Below are 21,864 nucleotides of genomic sequence, written 5' to 3' on the forward strand. Positions count from 1 at the left end.
AGTAGTCTGTTGTATCATGAAATAAATTCTCCTTAATTACCGGCCTGTAGTGAAGCGGGATAATAACAAAGCTGACTGAACAAATGATCTAAAATTTCTGACATCTATGGTTTGATTGTTGGAAATTGGAGCTATCTTAATTGTATAATCTCTATCACAATAGAAATTTCGGGGGACGAATCAGTAAAAACAGCCAAGGCACGAGCCCTTGCTTAGTCCAAAGTTATTGGGAGGACTGAATGAGCTTCACCTGATAGTTTAGCTTTTTTCATGCTACGAACTCTCAGCTTCTTTTATCAAAATGCATGCTGTTTGTGTCTTCTAGTGACATGCAGCTGAGTTTTACTGATGTCAATGCCACCTGGTTCAGTGTCAACTGTTTTCCCCGATCATTCTTAGATTTCTCTTTACAGGAAGGATGTAACCGCTTCCGATTCCTATGAGTCATAAAAATCTATGGGCCGGCATGGAAGTCGGGACGACTGCGTTGAGTGATGTCTTAGGAGTCATCGAGGGAGCTGACTAATGATGCCAACATGTGCCAGTGTATAAAAGGACTCTCGTCCTCCTAATTCGGAGGTACTTGGGTGGCTTCGCCAATACGAACGTGAATGACATGACCGATCAGCAGCTGGCAGTGCAAACTGCAGATTGTGTCGACAGCATGCGCACAGGTTGAGGGTGCTGAACAGCGTGTATGATACCGGTCGCACTCCCGCTATCTAGCTCATTGAATAATCAGTTCACGTTTTCCTTTATTGAAAGTTGCAGCTACTCTTCTGTCGTACAGAGCCATCCGGCTTTCCTAAGAGAACTCATAGACAATAGAACAATTTTCATGGGTAAACTCATTACTCGCCTCTTAACCTAAAAGAGCGTAATTAAGGCATATTAGCAAGTGAATAATGTACCGTACGGTTGATCAGCTAATTACATGAATTAGAGGAAAACAAAGTTTATTTTATGGGAAAGTTTCCCCAAAGCATGCATTTGTGCTGCTTATCTGTTCTGGATACTGAGAGTTGATAAAATATTTTTGAAATGTCGACTGAGGAGGGGTTTATCACATCCCCGGGGGACAGTTGACACTTTACATCAAGTGTGTTCGCTGAGCGTGAAACTTACCGAGAAGCCAAATATCTCGGGTGAAGACCAATCGGCTCTTTAATTGCATTCAAAAGTGTCGTTTGTGGTACCCAAAGAGCCAAGAAAAACTGCAAGTCCTAACGATCTGTGACACAATAACTTGCATCCTCTCAGTAATGTTGTAAGTAGTAGGAGTGTAATTAAAATTTCATTGCGAAAGTGCTTAACCCCACCGTTGAACTAAACCACTTTAGAATGAAAGCCTAGTTTTATACTACGGCCGGCTCAACACCACCCCCCTCATCACATTCAGTAGTTTACTGGCCCCAGATATAAGGGTGTAAAAATGGGTGTCTCGTTGGTTGTCTAGTATTCCTTCCAAGTTGGACAACTCTGTCCTCGGGGCAACTGACACACTTGGTGAAATGAGATGAGTTTACTAACAATGAAATTAGTGAAGCACCAGAGTTGAAAGTATTGAATATATGTCAAAATTTCAGGCTGGTGTTTCAGCTGACGGAAAGAAGCATCAAACGAGATCTGTCACTGGGATTATCGTACGTAACTGTACGAACAATCGAGAGACAAGTGTTCGCTTGTTTAATTGTCGCTTTATATGACTGATCAATATCCGGTTGGGACGGCACAACACAAATGCGTATCTCCATATGCGTCGTCTATGCGACCAACGGTTGGCCAAGTTTTACTTCGCCTGTCGAATAGACCCTTAGTGACGCAGTGCCATGGCGCGGGAAAGGCTGCCTCCTGACGACTGTAGGGACGATCCCATTTATCGCAAGTCACATCCTGAAAACAAAAAGATCGAAGTTATTAGGTGGCACCTGAGTTTTGACCGAAGTTGAAACAAACCTCAGTGTGTCATCGATCATTTCAAGCGACCAAAACACCCAGCTTTCCCATATAATATGGGTGTTACAAGTAACTGACCCACGAACTCAACTTATCTGAAAACGCTGAGTCCTGTTTTTCTGAAAAGAGTTATCAATCAGTCGTCGAAAGTTCACTGAACTACTAGGAGCAGCGAAGTGGAGTGTAAAGGTTAAACCAAAACATGGTCTGACGTTTCTTGTTGAAATAAATAAATGCGTCAGAAAGACGTCAGTCACATTCAAGTGCATATGTTAATCAGTATGCAAGCATCGTGGGAATTCGTTCTTTAAGTATTAAGTCCTTAAAGTAAATTCCACGTACAAAAAGTCTGCTCAGGCAGTCCAGAAAATAAGAAAGCGGACCGAAAACACATTGTCGGCAAATATGTATGTTGCCCGTCCTAGAGGATACCTACGTTTCTAAATAAGGAATTGTTTGGTGTAAATACCACAGCACTAGTTGCTTCAATAATACCTGAATCCCCGGCTAAAATCAATCAGATTAGGGAGGCTGAAAAAGTATTTACCATACGGAATCAATTTTGTGCTATTATTAGCATGTCGCGCCATTGCAAAGAAAATACTTTTGGGAAAGTCTTTTCCAAGCCAACAATGGTCATATAACCAAAACTTTGCACTCCGCCGGTCACTCGCCTTCACTGGACTGCCAACTAAATACATCTTAGCGAAATACATTCATTTGCAAACTAATTTGGTTTTGCGAGAGACTCATTTGGAACACAGCTGAATCTCTCGGTTTTGATGTTTCCAGACAACTGAATGTGCTGCACCAGACTGTCTCATGTTTTATTTGCTACGATATTCGAGATATCACGATACATATATATTTTTGTGATGTACTACTCATAAGGTTACTGGAAACTCCTCGAGGAATTTTCAGCATTACATAAATAGATCTTACTGTAAGAACGGTTAGGCCACCTGTGGCTGCATGAATGCAATCCAAAAAAACATGTTCGAAGTGGATCCATTCTAGTGAATTTACGGATCGAATGACCGACTGGTTTGAAACGCATCTCTTCAATCCCATGTGTGAATGTCCACGGAGAGACAAGGGCTGCTTAATGAAACGGTTGTACATTTTTTCTCAATGTATGCATAACCCACAGATGAACTAGGGAGTTCTTAGTAAGGAACCGGAGACACTGTATACGTAGCATCTTGATCACCAAAATATTTGAGTTTTTACACTTCACATGAAAAGATGATAAAAAACACTCGTCAAAACAGTCTCAGGTAATTTGGGATTTTCGGAGCAAACTCTCAGTCAGACCAGGTGCCACTAAGTTGTTTGCAGCGTAGAAATTGGGCCGAGGTCAAGACAGTCGAATGATATATCAATTAGTCGTTCTGCTGATTAATTCAATATCGATTTGCAATGACCAGGCCTTTATAAAGGGTTTATGAACTGAAACGGGCTTGAATTGTCCAACCAATAATACACTGTTCTTCGCGGTGGAACCAATCATCAACCATAGGCGATTAGATCGACATTGACTAGACTCACTTCCACTGTATGTGGTGCAAGCTTCAGTGGGTTACAATCGATCGGCCATTCACCTCGAGCGACCTTCTCGATCTCTTGTTTGATAAGAATCAGTGCATCGCACAACCGGTCACATTCTGCCCGCGACTCACACTCAGTCGGTTCAATCATCAAGCTGGAGGGGACGGGCCAGGACATGGTTGGTCCATGAAATCCTAAAGGGATAAAGTGGAACACAATATTTCATATGCGTAATTCAAGAAATATAAGCTACTCTTTCATAACGAACGTCGGATTGAGACGACCAGATAGCAGCGAAACCGAATAGGCAATTAAAGTACCTCTGTTGATGCCATCCTGACTAGTGTGGAAACATGAAACTTATGGCAAAAAGCTTCGCAGCAAGTAGCTGAATCAATGTACACTTTAGTACGGTGTAAACCGATGCTGAATTCAATATGCGTATATGAAGCCGAGGATAAGTAACTGGCATTCCGTCTTAGAAGAGATTGGCCGTACCTAAGGCCAGATACAAACGAATTACGTAAAGTACGACGGATTTTAGTGAATCCTGTGCTGGTGATGACCGGCGAGGGAGACGCGGTATCCTGAAGAAACAGTTATGCAGTGATCCGCATATTTCCAAGATTTGTGCATTCCAGCTTGGACAATAAGGTCTACTCATGCATTCTACAATAAATTCGACAGATTGCTGGCCTAATGCATTTACCCTGATTTTTTTCGCCTCAATTCTAACGTATCAAGGTTGAGTCCAGTGAGATCATGCCATAACATCTAGATTGTTGAAAGCTGCAAAAATTAGGAAGTTGCATGAAACTCAAAGTTTGGCCTTCATATTTCTTCCAAGGTACTTCGAAGTTACCAGTGAATATGCTGGTTATAAAGACAGTCTACGACAGGATCATTTCTGCTGGTTAGCAACGCTGCTTAAGCTTACTTAGCTACATTTCAGTAGCTCCTCCATCACATCGCGATTCGCTTCAATTATTCATAGGCAATCCACGTTTACTAACAAATGAGAAGGAAATAGTACACCCGTCACGTGATAAGTTTGAGTGTGCAACGTATGAGGCAAGCGTGTGTGCGTGGGTTCAAGTGCCAGAGGGGAGAAATGCGTTCCGTTCCCTTCTAACTGGATCCATGATCATGGCTGAGGGATGCTAGCCGTCTTCGTCATATATTGAATCTTATCCAGGCCCGACGCCTTGGTATAGACGGATATAAGGATTTTACACAACGTTTGCGACGGAACACGCAAATGATTCGATGATGGTTGCAAAACGGGCCCATAAAGAGTTCGATGCACGCGAAGACAAAATCAACCAGTGTGGATTCTGAAACTATTCAACTGCACAGTTAGTTAGGGCTGCCTAATTCAAATGCAGAAAACGGGAGGAAAAGTGTACTTTATAACTTCTGCTCTTTCATTAAAACGCTTCTGCATTCCCACATTCTCCATTCTAAGTTTCAAATTTCCACTGACCCCACATTCACCAAACTCGAGCAACGACGAATGTGACAAACCGATAAGATTGAAGCCTGAACGTGGACAAGATCGGCAAAGTAAACTAGGTACGTCTCCCAGGCGTCACAAACGGTCGGAGAACAAGACACCGCAAAACATAAAACAACCCTGTCTAGATTGGTCTATTGGGGGACGCGAGATATGAGAAAACCCAAGGGTTCAATTCAAACAGTGGTCCTGACATCCCGCTCCCTTCACACGCAAATGTCTCGCATTGTGGTCTGACGATTTTAACCAGTTAACCAGTTTGGAGAGACTTTTGTGGGTATTCGGTCACTGTTACAAAACCATTCAGGGCTTCGCGTCCCAACCACAACAACCCATAAGTTGTCAAAGTTGTGCAGACATAACACTGGATCTGCTCACCACTGTTGCACCTCATCTGATTAAATCGCGTACTTCGCTGACATCTAGTGTTAACGAGGCGGTGATATCAGTTCACGAAAAGTACCCTACGCGTCCGTTCGCTATTCGAGGTCTACGAGGAGCTTGGTGTAACAGCATAAATGCTGTACTGGCTGTGTCCACGTGCAAGAAGCTTCTTAAAAGAATTACGCACACAATGGTACACTTATCCAGCACATCTGTCTTGGTTGCGTTTCGCGACCGGGTGTAAATGTTCGAAGTGCAATAAACGTATTGCCATGATACGGTGACTATCAGCTGTCAGTCAACAGACATCTATGATTGGTCCGTATAAGGGCGGTGTATGGGCATGTGTGTATATCGCACTGGGATAATAAATTGCGATTCGTTTTGGGGGAATAGGAGCGGTTTGATGGTGACTGAGTACATCCCGGATATACAATGTTGCCGGATTTCATTCGTTGTTATTCTATTTCACTTGATTTCAGTCATACATCCACTTAAGAGAGAGCGCAAATGAAAGGTTTTTGAATGGATACCCGTTTTCATCACCCTGAGTGGGCAACCAAAGCCGTGTTTTCGGAAAGTGGATGGCATATTCACAACGGAAACATTTCCACCTAGGTCACCACGCCTCTCCCTCGTTGAAAGCGCTTGTTCTCGAGAGCAGTTGGAGTGCGAAATTTGGGTTTGACCCAACTGTTGCACTTTATTTGGGAACATTCTCTTTGATGTTACTCGGTGCAGTGCGGGAAAAAGCATCCGAATCAACGAAATACACTCATTTGCCTTCAATCTTGTCGGCTTTTCAAATTCGTCGTTGCACTGTTGCGCAAGTTTGGTGAATGTGGGGTCAATAAAAACTTGAAATTTAGAATGAAGAAAGGAATATCTGTTACCTGAAATTCAGAAGGTATAGTACGAATGGTTCAATCAATAATTACCTCAGTAGATGTGTTAATCAAGAAACAGCCTAGCCATTTCAGCTTGATTGCGCGGGAATTCCTAATTAAAAAGCTTTACTTACCGCCGGTCATTTTATATCATTTGAGAAAGCACCTCAAAACGTGCTGACTTCAGTTCGCTGAATAAGCTGTTGAAAACCATCATTGATAAGTGCGCGATCATTCTCTGTGTCCAGGTATTCTCGAGAACTCAAGCTGCACTCTTTCAGTTTTGGTTTAGACACCTCAACCCACATCGAATAGTGCTGTCTGCAGAAGGTACATCATTGTGTGAGTTGGACTGAGTGTGTCGAAGCCTATCCGTTGCAACCGCCGCGGATGGGTATACACAAGTGACCCTTACTTTTGGCGTTGCTGACAGATATTATATGAGACGCTTAGATGCTTGACATCTGTCTATCTTAGGTCACCAATAATACCTTTTGGTCATTCAGGGATTATGGCACGCCTGTTTCTGAGTACCTTCTGCGCGCATCGGTATCGTGTCAGAACAGTTTTGTTATGTCAGCCAACTCGGACATTTTGGCAATCCTGTTTGTATGGTGTTTCACTGGTACCCAGAAGAGTGTTCAACGGGACGTTAGCCAGAGGTTTTAGGGAAATCTCTCTCTCCAACGTAGGTTGGAAAAGCATTCGTTGAAGAAGCACCCAGCACACGCACGTTATGTTTTCCTACGACTGGAATACGTCCACTGATGTACGTGCGTAGTCTTGATTTGCGTGCAATTAAACTCGATAGGATTTTCGCGGTTGCTGCGCCCTAATTAGGATACCAGGTGCACCAGTCTCTATCTGCATAAGCACTGTTTGTCCTCTGATCGCTAGATTTATCCTAAACAGTGCTTGTCCAGTGCAAGTGTCGTCTGACGCCGTCGAATTATGTTAAAGACAAAAGTCCTGTTGGGTTGCTGAACACTTTTCACTTGTGAAAAGCACCTGTTTCGTGGAGTTGCGCTTTCGTTCTGCAGACACGATCGAAGTGATTAATAGCATAGGCCCACTTGCAAATGCAGTCATTCGCGAGAAAAATTGTCTTCCGCGGTGGTGGCATGCAAACGAGTGGGTTGTCTCTCGGGTAGACTTCCGATTAATGGTTGACGATTAGCTTCCCCCACGTTCTTCAAGCACCTTACAGTACTGCACACCTTATCCAAATTCAGAGTTCTTCCATATTTCGACGATGAAATTTCACGGGCCTTCACGCTGTGCACCCTCGTAGTCAGACACTGAGTCGCATTTCCTTCTCAGATTTCCATGGTGCAAGAGTTTTTAATTGTCACACTGAGAGAACCTGCTTGATTCTCGCAACGAAATAATCTACATCTAGCAAATTTGGGAAAACAGGATGGAGATGTGTATGTTTTCTCGTGCACTAAGAAGAGGGAGAACGCTGGAGACAGTGGTTTCATCAGGACAGCTCTTCGTTTACAAGTTACTGCCTCGGTAGCTTGATTTTGTGCACTTCAAACGAGACCTTTGTCAGATGTGCTATGGGCTGTAGTTCCAGACAGTCCAACAGCTTTTCCAACGGTTCCACTGCAGACCTAGCAACGATTTGACAAAGAAATACGGCCTGAAACAGGGTCGGCGACATGGGACAGTGACAAACTATTGGGAAGGCGCAGTATGCCTGCAGCCTGGTTCGCTTGCATAGGTGTGACCGTGAGGCAAGCGTGTGTGTGTGTGTGTGCGTGCGTGAGCGACCATGCGTGCCTGAGGTAATGTGTGACAACCCGATTCGGACAGTTTCCAATAAAGTTAGAGGCCAGAATCAACATAGGAAACTAAGTTCTACACTACGCATCCGGGTGACTAACTTGTGGGTGAGAGATTTGCAAGCAGAGGACTACATAATATACTCCTAAAACAGAAGGCATTATAAATGTGTCCACAACACAATAGACAGAAATGCCGTGTACGATAATATTGGTGCTGCACAGTACATCAGAGGCTTCATCGCGTCTTGATCAGTAGGATCGTGTCAGTAGGGCACACAATGAGACGCAGCGTGCCAGAGGGCTGTGAATGGATTTCCGTTCGCGTCACTTTCGTTTGAACAGCCCTGCGATGTGCTTGCGGACGCTCGAACGAAGTTGTGACCCCCGCCTTTTCTTGAGCTGCTGATGTCTCTTTGGATATTGGTCAGACGTTTGCGAACCAGCTACCAAAATCAGTGAACGGATCAGCAACCACCTGATCAATAGTCAATAAATGCACCCGAGCCATTACTGTTCCGATAAATTCACAACTTCACAACTTTGGGCAGTCTCGATGCTAAAGTTGACCACCAGCGAACAGGACGCCCACATAAGAGCCAGGAATTCTACAGCCAGTTCACGCACAAGTCCTGAACTTAAACGAGAGTCTATGGAGCAATTTTCCTGAATTTTAACATAGTGCTAGTCTTCGCGGATTTTGAAGGCGGTCCCTGTAAGAAGGTATTTGCTATAATAAAGGTGTCATCGAAGAAGGCCACAATATTAATTCACCAGTCTCAGAGTATCACTGAATTAGCACTCGCATTGGTACTGGAATTATTGGTTGCTCGTACAGTCAACAGAGGGTGCTTCCTGAAGAAGGACCATTCGTACCAAGTTGGACCAGTTACACCGTTCCCCGTGAGTGATCTCTGTCCGTCTGTTTGCACGGTGATTTTATCTAAGACCTAACCATCTCGCGCCAAACAGCTGGTACCTTTAAGTGACCGGCAGCGAAGTAAGCTAAAACATATCCATCCTATGCTTTAGTCAATCGTTCCAATCAATTCCCTCATCATGCCACCGACTGCACTTTTCATTTGAGGTCATATTCCAACAAGACACCTGATAGGTACTGCCTTGGGCGGAAATATATTCGTCTGTTTTGGGGAACTTCAAAATCATATTGGTGGCTTTGAGGAGCTATACTCGTTTGTCTGGTAGTCAGTTCTGTTGCTGAAACCAGTCGACTGAGCTAGCGTGCCTGTTCCAAAAGGTGTGCGTCTTCAAGAAACGGTGCAGTAACCTGCGTTGGAACGATGAATTCAAGGTCATAACCAGGAGGCTTTGGAGCGTTTCTTCTTGAGCCCAATAATTAAAGAGCACAATTTATCATGGGAGGCTTTTGGTGAACCGGTCAAATAAAGTAACTCAACAGGCATGCGTCTAACCCCCGTGTAAAAATGTACGAGCTACTTGCGTGTTTACACGAATGGTGTAGGTTGACTTGCTGAGTAGACCGTTAGTATCCTAAATTGTTATATTGGAATGACCCAAAAGACCGTTTTTTTAAGTACACTTGGTATGTCATGACAACATTACAGTGGTCATTGAGTGAAAAGTTTCCGTAAATTGCCTGACCACACACCGCTCCGGATAAGCGCGTGAACTTTCCGCTAGCCTACACCACCCACAAAAAATGTAAGTAGGCCCCTCCACTACTGGTGTGAATACGAAGCGTGCGTGTATGGGGGTACGACACTACAAGTTTCCGGTTGCCCATCACACCTTCCACCCTTTTCGATCGTGCCAAGACGACTGCGGTTTTTTCCTGTACCCTTCCAATACTTTCCAGAACAATTGGCAAGCAATGCACGTACCGGTCCTCAAAGATGTGAACCGGACGTTTACGTCAAAACGTCATACTGACGAATCGTCCGTCCAGTTGGATCTTTCAAGGTCGTGGGCTTTGCGACAGGGACGCAAGGACGTGAATTTCAAACATGTCTGATCATTTCGGTCGATCGAACCGAGAGGTTGACTACACGTAAACACTGAAAACCGCAGCCAGGCGGAACGACAGGAAATTCGTCAGTGACGAAGTTAGAAATAATCATTAAGAATGAACTACAGGACCATAATAAGAAAGCACACGTCATCTGATACTGAAATGATGAGTTGTCGACATCCTTGCAATGTAGGAATTAACCGTGGGTGATTAAGCGGTTATTTTTGAATGTATATGGAGGGTCGAAGATTCTCAAAATTGTTTGCAATGTATCGACAAAATCCCACCCTTTTACGTTGCGGTCGGTAGACGCAAGAGCGTGTCAAAAATATGCACTGATGGGATCGAACGCCGTTAATATTGGCTGCAGCATACTCTGACATTTAAAACGAAGCTACCGTGAACAAGTATAAAGTTTATACATTGTTGGATGGAGAAATGTTAGTCTTCTGAATTGTTATAAACATCTTATACTAGCTACGAGGGTTAATTAGCAACCTATGTTGAAACCCGTCAAGGGACGACATTTTTGATCAAACGTGAACGACACATTTCGTCCTAAGTAGGAGAAAATAAAGAGAATTAAAGGTCATCCAGTTTTGTGGAGTGTGTAGCAGTCGACAGTCTCCAGTTAGGTTGCCGTAACACCATCGGGTGCAAGTTATGGGAAGAAAATTAGCGAAGCTGTGACCAGTCTGATGAATTTGGTGGCCTAGGTTTGCACTTCTAAAGCGCCAAAGTATTCAGATGCTATGGTGGTATGAGCAGTTTGTTGATAACCCGGCTATACTGCTTTTCACCTGCATTTGTTGTTCATGTCTAGGCTTAACCAATCTGACAGTATCTCAAAGCTCGTGCCACATCCCAGTTGCACTGCAGCTATCCGTCGAAACGTCCACCCTGTTGAAACGCTTNCACATCCCAGTTGCACTGCAGCTATCCGTCGAAACGTCGCAGCTGGTGAACCGCTTGATAATGACGTCCCGCTGGCGCCGGATGCCGGTTTGTGCAGTCAAAAATTCGTACCACACGTCAAATGCAGTTCGACAAGCTTATTCCTAGAAATCAGAGAAGGAGTTGGCAAACCTTGGATTGGGAAGTTCGAGTACTATGAGCAAAAGAACACACCAGGAGACGGACTCGAACCACCGACTTACTGCCGACATACTCATTTTGACTACTAATTAAGGGTTAAACATCGAACTGAGAATTAATCAGGGTACGTTCTACTGCGACTCCGGCCTATCTACAAAACCCGAGCATTACGCTCAGTCTCCCGACTAGTCAGTTCGCGTTTTGCTTTTTAGTACGAATGTACGCATGTGTGTTTGTGTTTGGCGTACTGACGATTGCGTGGGAGAGGGGAGGCTATCGACTTACTCTTCCCACGGTTTTGTGGATGTGTGACGCACAGGTACAAACTGAGAGCTCAACTTTCCCGTTCCCCTGTGACGATAATAGACCAGCCCAAATGAGCCAGACGATCAAGTCGGTGCTGTGCTGCTGAATATCTTAGGGATGCCACAACCGCCTGAGTTGGAACAAGCGAAAGGTTCATTAGGCGGCGAGTGTGAACGGACAGGCCTAAATGTCGGAACCGATCCAAGCTCGTCAACCGGAAAATCGATAGCCACCGGTGGTCTGCAAATGTGGCCAGGACACGATAGCAAACAGTCAGCTGTCTCTGTGGCACCAGTAGAAAGGAAAGCTTCCCCTGAAGCAGCAGAAGTTTGTGAGTAGCATAGATCAAACAGCCTTGTTGAATGCAGCTCATAAATGAATCATTTGATGGACTGCAAGATACTTCGGACGTAGATTGTGGACTTCTCTACAGGACATTTTTAGCTTCACCGGAAAAATTCCATTGAAAATTGCCAGCTTCAAAAAATGATTGCTGTTGAAGATTTATCGACCAAAATTTGACAGATAAGTGATGTAGTTCTTTGGTCTACTAGTGAATGTGGAAAGTCTGGCAATGGTGAAGCATTCATCATACCTCTCTCTGTCTCTTGTTTGCGGATAAGCTTTTCAAGTACCGCCAGACCTAGAAGAATGCCGAAAAATAAGGTACAAAATTTTCATAAACGGAACTACTTACAAGGTGGCTGAAAAATTTTCGACAGCCCACGACCGGTTTCGCCCTTCTTGGGGCTCATCAGGTAGGCGCAGTTACCGAGTTTCCGTCAACCTTATGATTTTACTTGAACCCCCAAGAAAAATATACTGCGATATCTCGAATATCGTGCCAAATGAATCATGAGGCGGCCTGTGTGCAGCACATTCAGCTGGAGGACATCATAAACGAGAGATTCAACCGAGTCTCCCGTGAAAACTAAAGTGCAAAATTTTTTCGGACTGGGTGCAGTCGTTCTAACTCGTTCAATCGCTCTATCCCAGGGTTAGGAGTAGCGAAGTAGCACCTTTAGCTGATGAAACTAGGTAATTCAGATAAGGTGATGTCGCTGCGACATATGCACAGTAGATTTGTCTGGAGGTATATCGTTCGGAATAACCGAACGGTATTGGGCGGATATATGGGGCTCGGCTACTACGAACCTGAAAAGTTCCTACAAGTTAGAATATGAACCAGTTAGAATAAAGCCTTTTTAACTCGGTGTTCTCACATCATCACAAAGATTCTAGAGGGACCTTCTCTGATTACTTTCTCGCCATGAAAGGCCGTCTTAAGTTATCCGGCCTTTTGGTATACCGTAGTGAGGGGGAGAGAAAGTCACGGACCAGGATGGGGTGCCTACTTTCGTCTGAAGGGTGGAAATGAAAGGTCTTGTTAGTGGTCACATGAACACGCACCTGATCAGCGTGCTTTCAAATCGAAAAAAATCATCCAGCTGTAGCACACTTTCCGGTGCCTAGCTGCCATGCCACACGAAGGAGACACGAGGGCTGGGATACTGCCAGGTCGCCCAAGCCTAAACAGGGGAAGTCGAGTGGCGGAGGTCGGGTTCGAACCACGGACCTTCCGGTTTGTAAATTCGCGCTCTAACCACTTGGTCCACTCAGGCGAACTTCAGAGGATATGACTGAACACCGATGAAAACGAGAAATAGGCACCTAGTGAGCAATGGCCTTTACCGCTGCATTCCGCAACTCACGGAATCAAGATAGGTCAGCATTGGTGAATCGGGTTCATCCAATCCTATAGTGAGGACTTTACGCATCCTAACCTAAACCTATGTAGAAACCAGAGGGGAATACTCCTTGGTCTATTCAGATCGAATGTCTCTAGAGTAGCATAGACCAGCTTACGTATTTTGGCAGCCTGTCAACCCTGAATTTGAGTGAAACTTCATAGTAAGCCAATAACTTATCGTCAGACAGTAGGATTAAGAGGAATCTGACTTATTTTGTCAAAACAAGCTAGTGTTTAGTCTAGGAATAATTGAAGGACATTCTTAGAAACAGATGATAACCGGACAGTTTGTCTGACTGCTGGACTGAGAAACTAAAACCATGTTTAGTCGCAGTCACCGTTTGTTGTTTATGAGTGACACCCAATTTCAGAACCATCGGAGCCAACACAACCTCCAGCGGATAGAAAACATCAAATCATGAGCAAAAAGCATCAAAACAAGTCATCAGAAGATTGAACAGCCGGTTGTGATTGGTCCCCTGGATTGTCATCCTCACGAGGGATCTGATGGCCGTAAGACCAGTGGTTCGAAACTTTACCCATGCATGTTGCATTTTTCGGACTTTTTCGGTTAGCCGGGAGTGGCTGAACACGACAAGAGATTGACTCTACCAAGAAAGATGCTGCCTATCCTGACAAGCCTTAGTCATGTCGGGTGTTGAAATCCATCAAGTACTTTATGAGTAATGAGGTATAGTCTGTAGAAACAACTTGCCTATTCACAAGTGCTTAGGTTGTATGAATAAGTCAACCGCTTTTAAGGTCAACATTCAAACCAAATCGATAAGGTGTCCGTCGCGATTGGAAACTTGGTGATTTATGGGCAACTGTCAATTGGTAATGCGACACTGAAGCCTGAACCGGTGTCTGATACGACCGGGTGGAAAATGAATAAACGAATATCCTAATGTTGAACACCCGCATTCAAACGAATGCTGCTGGTATATGCAGGCAGCGATCGTCAATTCCGACTAGTCAGAAATGTGTACGGGGATAGAAAGAGTCAAGTGTGCGGTAGACAAAACATGATGCTAAGAAATTACAGTGGCCTCACGGTATATTTAACCATAATGTTAAAAGATATCACAAATACACGTTAATTGGGATTAGATGGTCGAAGAAGAATATTACCATTATCAATCGAAATGTGACGAGTTCACGGAACACAAACCGCCACGCGACTCGTAACATGCAAGATCTCAGAACCCCGCACAACTATCGGAACGTTTCGAACGCCATGGATAGAAAGCACACCTACGCAGGTTGCACGTAAAAATTAGCATGAGCGACTAATCCTATCCAACCCCACAGGGCTAACCCACACAGAATACAAACCAAAGTATTTCTCGCCACTCCCGTAGGATGGACAGGTGGCTTCAGTAAGAAAGCTTGTTTGAAAGTAACCGAGGTGAACAGCAGTTGCGTGTGCCCGAAGAACTATCATGTTGCCAGTACTAGAATTAAACTTAGATGATCGTGTGAATTCCCAGGGGTTGCGTGGAAAGATGGAATCAGAGTATATTCACAGGTCAATGCCATGCGGTCCGTTCGATCGGTCCCGTGGACACAGCACTAACCGGATGTCGCATAAAACCTGGGGAGAAACCATCTAGGCAAAACGAGTTCACTCAGATTACAAGATCACAGTGGCTAACCGAAAGGTTGAATGACGTCCGAAAAGGTCGTGAATAGCTCGGATGTAGTGGCCCAGAGTCATAGTGCTTGCCTGACCGAGTGCCGGTGTGACGTGTTGACTGACTTATTGAAGGTGCTTTGAATCCAAACGGTCGAGGATTATGTTAGATTGTTTTCTTTTGAGGTCCGGAATTCACAGACAAGCCATTTTGCTGCGAATACCATCAGAAGTCAGCTTTTCGATCGGGTTTGTCGGTCGCCCCAGTTTACGGCCCTTTTCGTGCATTGTTGAGTGTGGTTGTATTCTGTGTCTGTTCTGTGTGATTATGCAGTCTCATGTCGTCAGACCGTCCGAATGTAACGATCGATTTGACATAGGGGACATGATTACTCAATCTTTGATGGTGGCCTTTTCAGACCGTTCCCGACCTGCATATGATCAGTAAACTGGAAATGCAAGTACTAATTCCTGATTATACTACACCAGAACGCAGTATATTCCGTGCGCTTCATCATTTTTCTCTAGTTTCTATAGGTACCGCGCACTCACTACGTGTAGCTATCATGGCTATCTGGTATGACTTTCTCCTACCGAATGTGCTGCACAAAGACCGCCTGACGCTCCAGGCTGTACGGCAATCGAGACAGTGCATCATGCTTTATTAGAAAGCAATACTCACGATGTTGTCGGGATCTCTGCGACAGCCTGATAGGCGATTTCGCCCTTTTTGGGCTATTACTTTAGGCGCAGTCCTCGAGTTTCCGTGAACGCAATGTTCTACTTGTGCAAATCGGTGCATTTCACGAATTTCATACAATTTGAGACGAAGAGGCTGAGGATTGTGTGGAACATTCAGTTCTTATGGATTACGGTAGAGTAACAGTGTATGGAATTTTAGTGTTAAACGCTTCGGCTAGCGCGGGTGAACTTCTTCAAGGATGGGCTTGTCAGAATTACAAAAACAAAAACAATAAAAAGGAACCAGACTGACAACTACCGTTACAACAAGGTCATCTGGTCCCCAATGGGGATACGCTGACTTATGCGGTTTAACGCAGTTTGTTTTGCTCAACATGTTCATAGTGTTTCTGTATTATGGCTGAAGAAGCCATATAAAATAAGTAGCCGGCTGTACTTCATTCAGAATCTCAAGCAAACCATCTGAACTCCATTTAAGTTCAACTTAGCCATCTGTCTTATTGAAGTTGATCACATAGGTGGCATCATTGAGCTGGTGCTGTCCCGAATCGGAACGCGAAGAGGACGATTGTTGGCGCTTGAGCAGCAGTAAGGACGCGCAGGACAAAGCAATAAAAAAATCAAGCGATAGTGTCATTTTATGAAATGTAGGAATGAATGTATGCATGAATGTGTCCAGCACAAGAAGCTGCGTTGGTCATGTGTTGTGTATGGCGAACCATCGTTTGCCGAAGAGGGTGCTGTTTTCCATGCTAAATTCAGAGTGACCTAAACAGAGAAGTGACCAACCCTTGACTTGGCAGAGAAGTATGAAGGAGATCACGAAACGCTTGGGTGCTGTCGGTGCTACTCGCCTTCCAGGATGGACCGCGTGATCCTCACTGCGCCCGCTTGGAGACACTACAAGATATGGCTACCAGCCGATGTTAGTGGCATTCTTGTTGTCAGTTTCTACACTATAGGATGGCTACGCAGACAAACCATTGCGCATTGGTGGCAAAATTCAGTTAGCTTATTGCAAACATCGAGTTGGAAGTGTTTAACAGTGGGGGCGTTTCAACAACTGCTTGATTCAACCAATGTGCTTGCCAAGACATTCCGCTCAATCGTCAACTTTGGTTGCTCCATATGATCACTGTATTTTCAGCATGCATGCATGAACATTTCACTGCTGAAGTATGCTGAATTTTCAGCGAATATACACTCATTTGCAAACTAATTTGGTTTTTCGAGAGACCCACCTAGAACCCAGCAAAATTTCGCGTTTGTGATGTTCTCAGACAACTGAATGTGCTGTACCAGGCCGCCTCATGTTTTAGTCGCTACGATATTCGAGATATCGCGATACATGTATAACTCTGTAATGTACTACTCATAAGGTTGCTGAAAATCCATCGACAGCCCACGACCGGTTTCGCCCTTTTTGGGCTTCATCAGGTATGCACAGTCCCCGGGTTTCCGTCAACCTTATGTTCTACTTGAAACCAAATTGCACGGAATCAGCGAATATACACTCATTTGCAAACTAATTTGGTTTTTCGAGAGACCCACCTGGAACCCAGCTGGATCTCACGCTTGTTATGTTCTTAGGCTGAACTTTGTGTAAACAAAAAAACAAAAAGAGGAAAGGTTAGTCTACATCAGGAGAAAAGTTTCTTACCGTAGTCTATAAGTCGTTTTGCAATGTCGATTGTGAAGATGCGGTGTTTTTCAAAAGACGAGCAATCCACAATAAATTCATGAGCACAACATCCGTTCTTGTTGACAAATTTGATTGGATAATGGTCCCGTAATCGTTGAAGCATGTAGTTCGCATTGAGAATGGCAGTTTCTGAGGCCTTGCGAACTCCTGAAAGAAAAAATACAGATGGAAAACTTTTGTGGTTTTTCGTGCTTAAACGATACCGAATACGCCAAATGCGCTTTTCACTCAGTTGTACTTATTATCGCGGTTTATGTCAAACGGTTAATTTCTTCTATCCCAATCGATTGGAGCATTGATGAAGAAACTTTTGACAACATATTATCAGTGTGAATCGCACTGATGTGTGGATACTGTCCACTGCGCTCATGCTTATACTTAATTTTCAGGTGACCTGTTCCAATAAGCTGCTACAATACATAGTCGACTGGACCACTCTTGAATGCAGCAACAAGGTTGTCTGAAAGTTGAGCTTTACGAGACGAGTAAAGAACTGAGCGAAATGAAGTATTCATTATTCTTTCAGCCCGGAAAATTGTCAGAGAAGTATCTAGGGCAAATGAATAACCGTACAAGCTCTATAGTCCCCAACTTGTAAGCAAGATCATCATATAACTGTAAATTCTGAAACTTTGTACTCAAATCACATGGGAACTTCAGTTTCACATACGCAGAGGGCCCCAAAAATACACAGACATTTGCATGAACAATTCAGTCTCCACAAAGTTCCACACTGAGTGGTGAAACTTCATTGCAGAACAGTTTTTTTTACTCATTTTTCAAAAGATTCTCTGTAATGGCAGACAACCTGGGTAACATCGTGTTGAGTCCTCAGCAGTTGCTTTCCACTGACACCGAGTTGTTTTCATCATTGTACAAGACGGTTTAACATTTTATGTGATTTTATCCTAAAAATTAATATTTGTTTAAGGATCCCCATTGACTTCACTAAAGACTTGATTTTAATGTGTATAAACAACCTTAGGTTTGAGATCGGTAGAAGTGCTCTCGGGCAACCATTTGGGCCTGACACCAGTGGACACGTTGATGATAACGTCTGGACAGAGAACTACTGAAGAAATTTCAAAAATTTGTTGATGACATCTTTGTCAGGATTATTATAGGGCATCTCCGGTTCTTTGTAAAGGTCCACAATTCCACCCACCTTGACCTCGGTGTACCACGCGAATGTGAATCGATTAGCAGTTTACCTTTTTGAATACACATCTGTAAACCAACAAATGCACCCATATAACGCTCCATCCTCTTACCGCTAAAACACATAGAGCGCTAAGTAATTACAGCTCTCGAGTTACGCCTTAATGGCTCAAACGCGTGGTCTGGTAAAGATTTAACTCTACAGAGCGAGGAGGCTCAGTAGCCCGGAACAGCTAAAGCAAAAGGCGGAATTTGTGGAGCTGAAGAAAACTTATCCAGAGCGCGACACAAGCAATACCAGTTGATCCAGCTAACGATAAGGATGTATACTCATTTCTTCAACTCACAGGCGACCATTCTAATGCCGAATCAAGATGCAGGTGCACTTCAGCTTGAAAGCTGGTATATACTGCAGCCCCGCTACTTCTGATACCGACCACCAGAAGATTTGTTCTGCGCAAAAGTGAACCTAGATTGTCTAACCGGTCTGCTTCTCGTGTAATCTGTGAGTTCTCCTGCAGCTTCTGAGTCATCTACATTAAGAAGGCAGATGGTTATCTAGCAGAACGTACGGAAGAAGACACTATGGATTAAGTAATCCAGATGGTGTCAGGTAAGCCGACAGGCAAAAGGTCAACGTGCGGTCTTGTATCATCATCGGCCAGATATATGTTGGATACTAGCCACCAGATTGACCCGTTTAACTCATCTCGAATTTTTTTGTGCAAGACAAATATCAAAGCCGTAATGATAAACGAAGCGCTGCCGACAAAACCAGACAAATCAGAACTAAGTGCTCAAAGGAATTTTAAGCAAACAGTTTGGTCATCGTGGTATTAATCCTGTGACATGAAGAAACTAACCACTTGGTATCTGTTCTACATTGTTTCCAATCTATTTCATATGCCCCCAATGTTTTACTTACACGATTGAAGTAAGTTAAAGATTTGTTCAATCACGTGGAAAATACTTGAAGCCGATTGGGTAGTCATCGTTTTCGAAAAAGTTTGGTGACAATCGGTACATTTATTGCTGGGCAACGGTTAACAGATCCGAGCATGTTTTATATCGGTCCTGCTGAGATGGGTAAAAGGGACACAGCGTTTCGAACTACCATTCGGTACTTTATTGCTGGGCAACGGTTAACAGATCCGAGCATGTTTTATATCGGTCCTGCTGAGATGGGTAAAAGGGACACAGCGTTTCGAACTACTCGTGAGTAGCCAGATGTTTGCTGTAAATTCCCGTTGGTCTTCTGCGCAGTGACCGCTGCTAACCAGAGAATCCCATCGAACTCGCTCAGACCACTTGTTGAGTGAGCTTACCGGAGCCGATCACACTGTTTTTAGTGAAAGTAATAAATCTATATGTGGTTTTCTTGTTGGATCAATGTTGCCCAATGTGGCTTTCAGGCATGTACTGATCAGTGCAATGGTGCGAGCACGGTTGTGATGTAGCAAGCCTCTGGGCTGAGTTTGATGAGTCGATTTACTTTTATTCTTTCTTATGAGAGATAAATTTGTGGCCAATTGGGCTGATTGGGCCATCGCCTCCAAAGTGTGGCTGTCATTCCATTATTCTCCTTATCCTCAGCGAACGGGGCTGTAGCCATCGGAACTACTGCACTTCGGTTCACCGTTAGTGAGCTGAAAACTGAACTAAATCGGGTAGTGTGTATCCAGCAGCACTATGTTCATGCTGAACCATTTACACTTCCTAGAATAACTATAGTGTGGAGGATGCGTACACTAATCCCGCTTAAAAAGGCTATTTTTTGGAAAGCCAAAAGTGGTCTTTGTCTGACTTGTTTCTTTAAATCGGGAAGTCAATTTTTCCTTGAGAATCTGTGAGAATCCGTCGGACCTTATTTTGTATGATCTTGTGTCTAGGATGAATTGGTTGCTTATTTTATCGTCGTAAAAGAAATCCATTATCATTTTTGTGCACTCAACATGTTGAAATTTCAGTTCTTTCCAACGAGATTATGACAGATTCTCAGTCTTTTTGCAACGATCAGTTTCTGTGGGGCAAAAATGTCATGATGTTCAAAGGCATGTCAATCGTCAAACAGTATTATGAGTGCTCGCATCGTAACCAGCCCAACTGGAACCGGGACAAATCATTCTCAAGGTAAAGAATAGCCAGTCATTTATTCAGCAGAATGGTATTCATCTTTGCTTCCGTGATCTGACAGTCAGTTTATTATGTCGGACACTTAAGAGCCACTTGAGACATCCCGCTGATAGTAGTTTACCGGGTTTTACAATGAACATACGCTGTATGTTACGATCCTGAATTACACACGCCACACACAGTGTTCCGCGGAGCAGTTAGCTGCTCGAGCCAAGGTGAATTATCAGTAGGGTATCAGGAGGTGCAAATTTGTATTGGTTTCACAAGTAATGCTTTCCTCCTGAGAATATCGGTTATTATCAGGTCCCACCAGTGTGAGTCGAAAAAGTCAGAGTTACGCGGCTTATATACCGTTAAAGTTAGTGGTGAAAAGCTGGTCTGGTTTTTGCTAACAGATGTTGAGGGAAGTAGTGCTGGAATGGTGATAACACTTGAATGCTCCTGCGATGAACGCGTATACGATCAAGTGTCAGTGACTGTTTATGGTGAATCTATTTACCTATATCTCTGATGTACGACGCAAATGGGCGACTGAAGCTTATCTAATCCGATTACCGATATCAGCGCAACGCAATCTCACACTGCCAACATTCCATCGGTTCCCAACAAACATTAAAAATCCCTGTCCCTAGGACATTCTCCAGCGGGAGTGCGGATGCGATTGAATAGGCGATGTTTCCAGCGGCAGAGTCCCAACAAAACTTGTGGCTACAATGACGTAGATAAATGTTTTGGCCTGCATAACTGGCATGGACAAAATACGAGCTGCTCTATCGTCCAGACCGATTCCAAAGTTCATTTCCGACACCTTCCAAGAACTGTATAAACTGACATCCTAATAGCTAGACAGAGTAGGGACGGAAGAAATGGTGTTGAGACCAGCAAATCCATCCAGGCACACAAAAGTGCGATTAAGACACACTAAACACGGAAGGCAGGACAACACTACGTCCACAATTCGAACCCAGTCCCGTGATACTTACATGTAATGAGTGCGCCGTACCTATAGAAACAAGAGGAAAATGAAGCGCACCGAATACGCTGAGTTCTGACACAGTCTAATCAAGAATTAGTACTTGCATTTCCAGTTTACTGATCATATGCAGGTCGGGAACGGTCTGAAAAGGCCACCATCAAAGATTGAGTAATCATGTCCCCTATGTCAAATCGATCGTTACATTCGGACGGTCTGACGACATGAGACTGCATAATCACACAGAACAGACACAGAATACAACCACACTCAACAATGCACGAAAAGGGCCGTAAACTGGGGCGACCGACAAACCCGATCGAAAAGCTGACTTCTGATGGTATTCG

The 21,864-nt window shown here is 44.0% G+C and overlaps 1 protein-coding gene across 1 annotated transcript in view; it reads right to left on the reverse strand.

Annotated features, from left to right (window-relative positions):
* Positions 1-1,457: 1,457 nt before the first annotated feature.
* The window catches only part of T265_04348 (hypothetical protein), a gene marked incomplete at both ends in the record, with an annotated part of 59,290 nt that continues 38,883 nt past the window's right edge, over positions 1,458-21,864 (reverse strand). The window contains 3 exons of the mRNA XM_009169069.1: positions 1,458-1,893; positions 3,505-3,698; positions 17,212-17,400. Coding sequence (XP_009167333.1) covers positions 1,711-1,893; positions 3,505-3,698; positions 17,212-17,400 — 566 coding nt within the window. The remainder of the gene's footprint in view (positions 1,894-3,504; positions 3,699-17,211; positions 17,401-21,864) is intronic.

The sequence above is a fragment of the Opisthorchis viverrini genome (genome assembly GCF_000715545.1).
Source record: "Opisthorchis viverrini unplaced genomic scaffold opera_v5_71, whole genome shotgun sequence".
Classification (NCBI taxonomy): Eukaryota; Metazoa; Platyhelminthes; class Trematoda; order Opisthorchiida; family Opisthorchiidae; genus Opisthorchis; species Opisthorchis viverrini.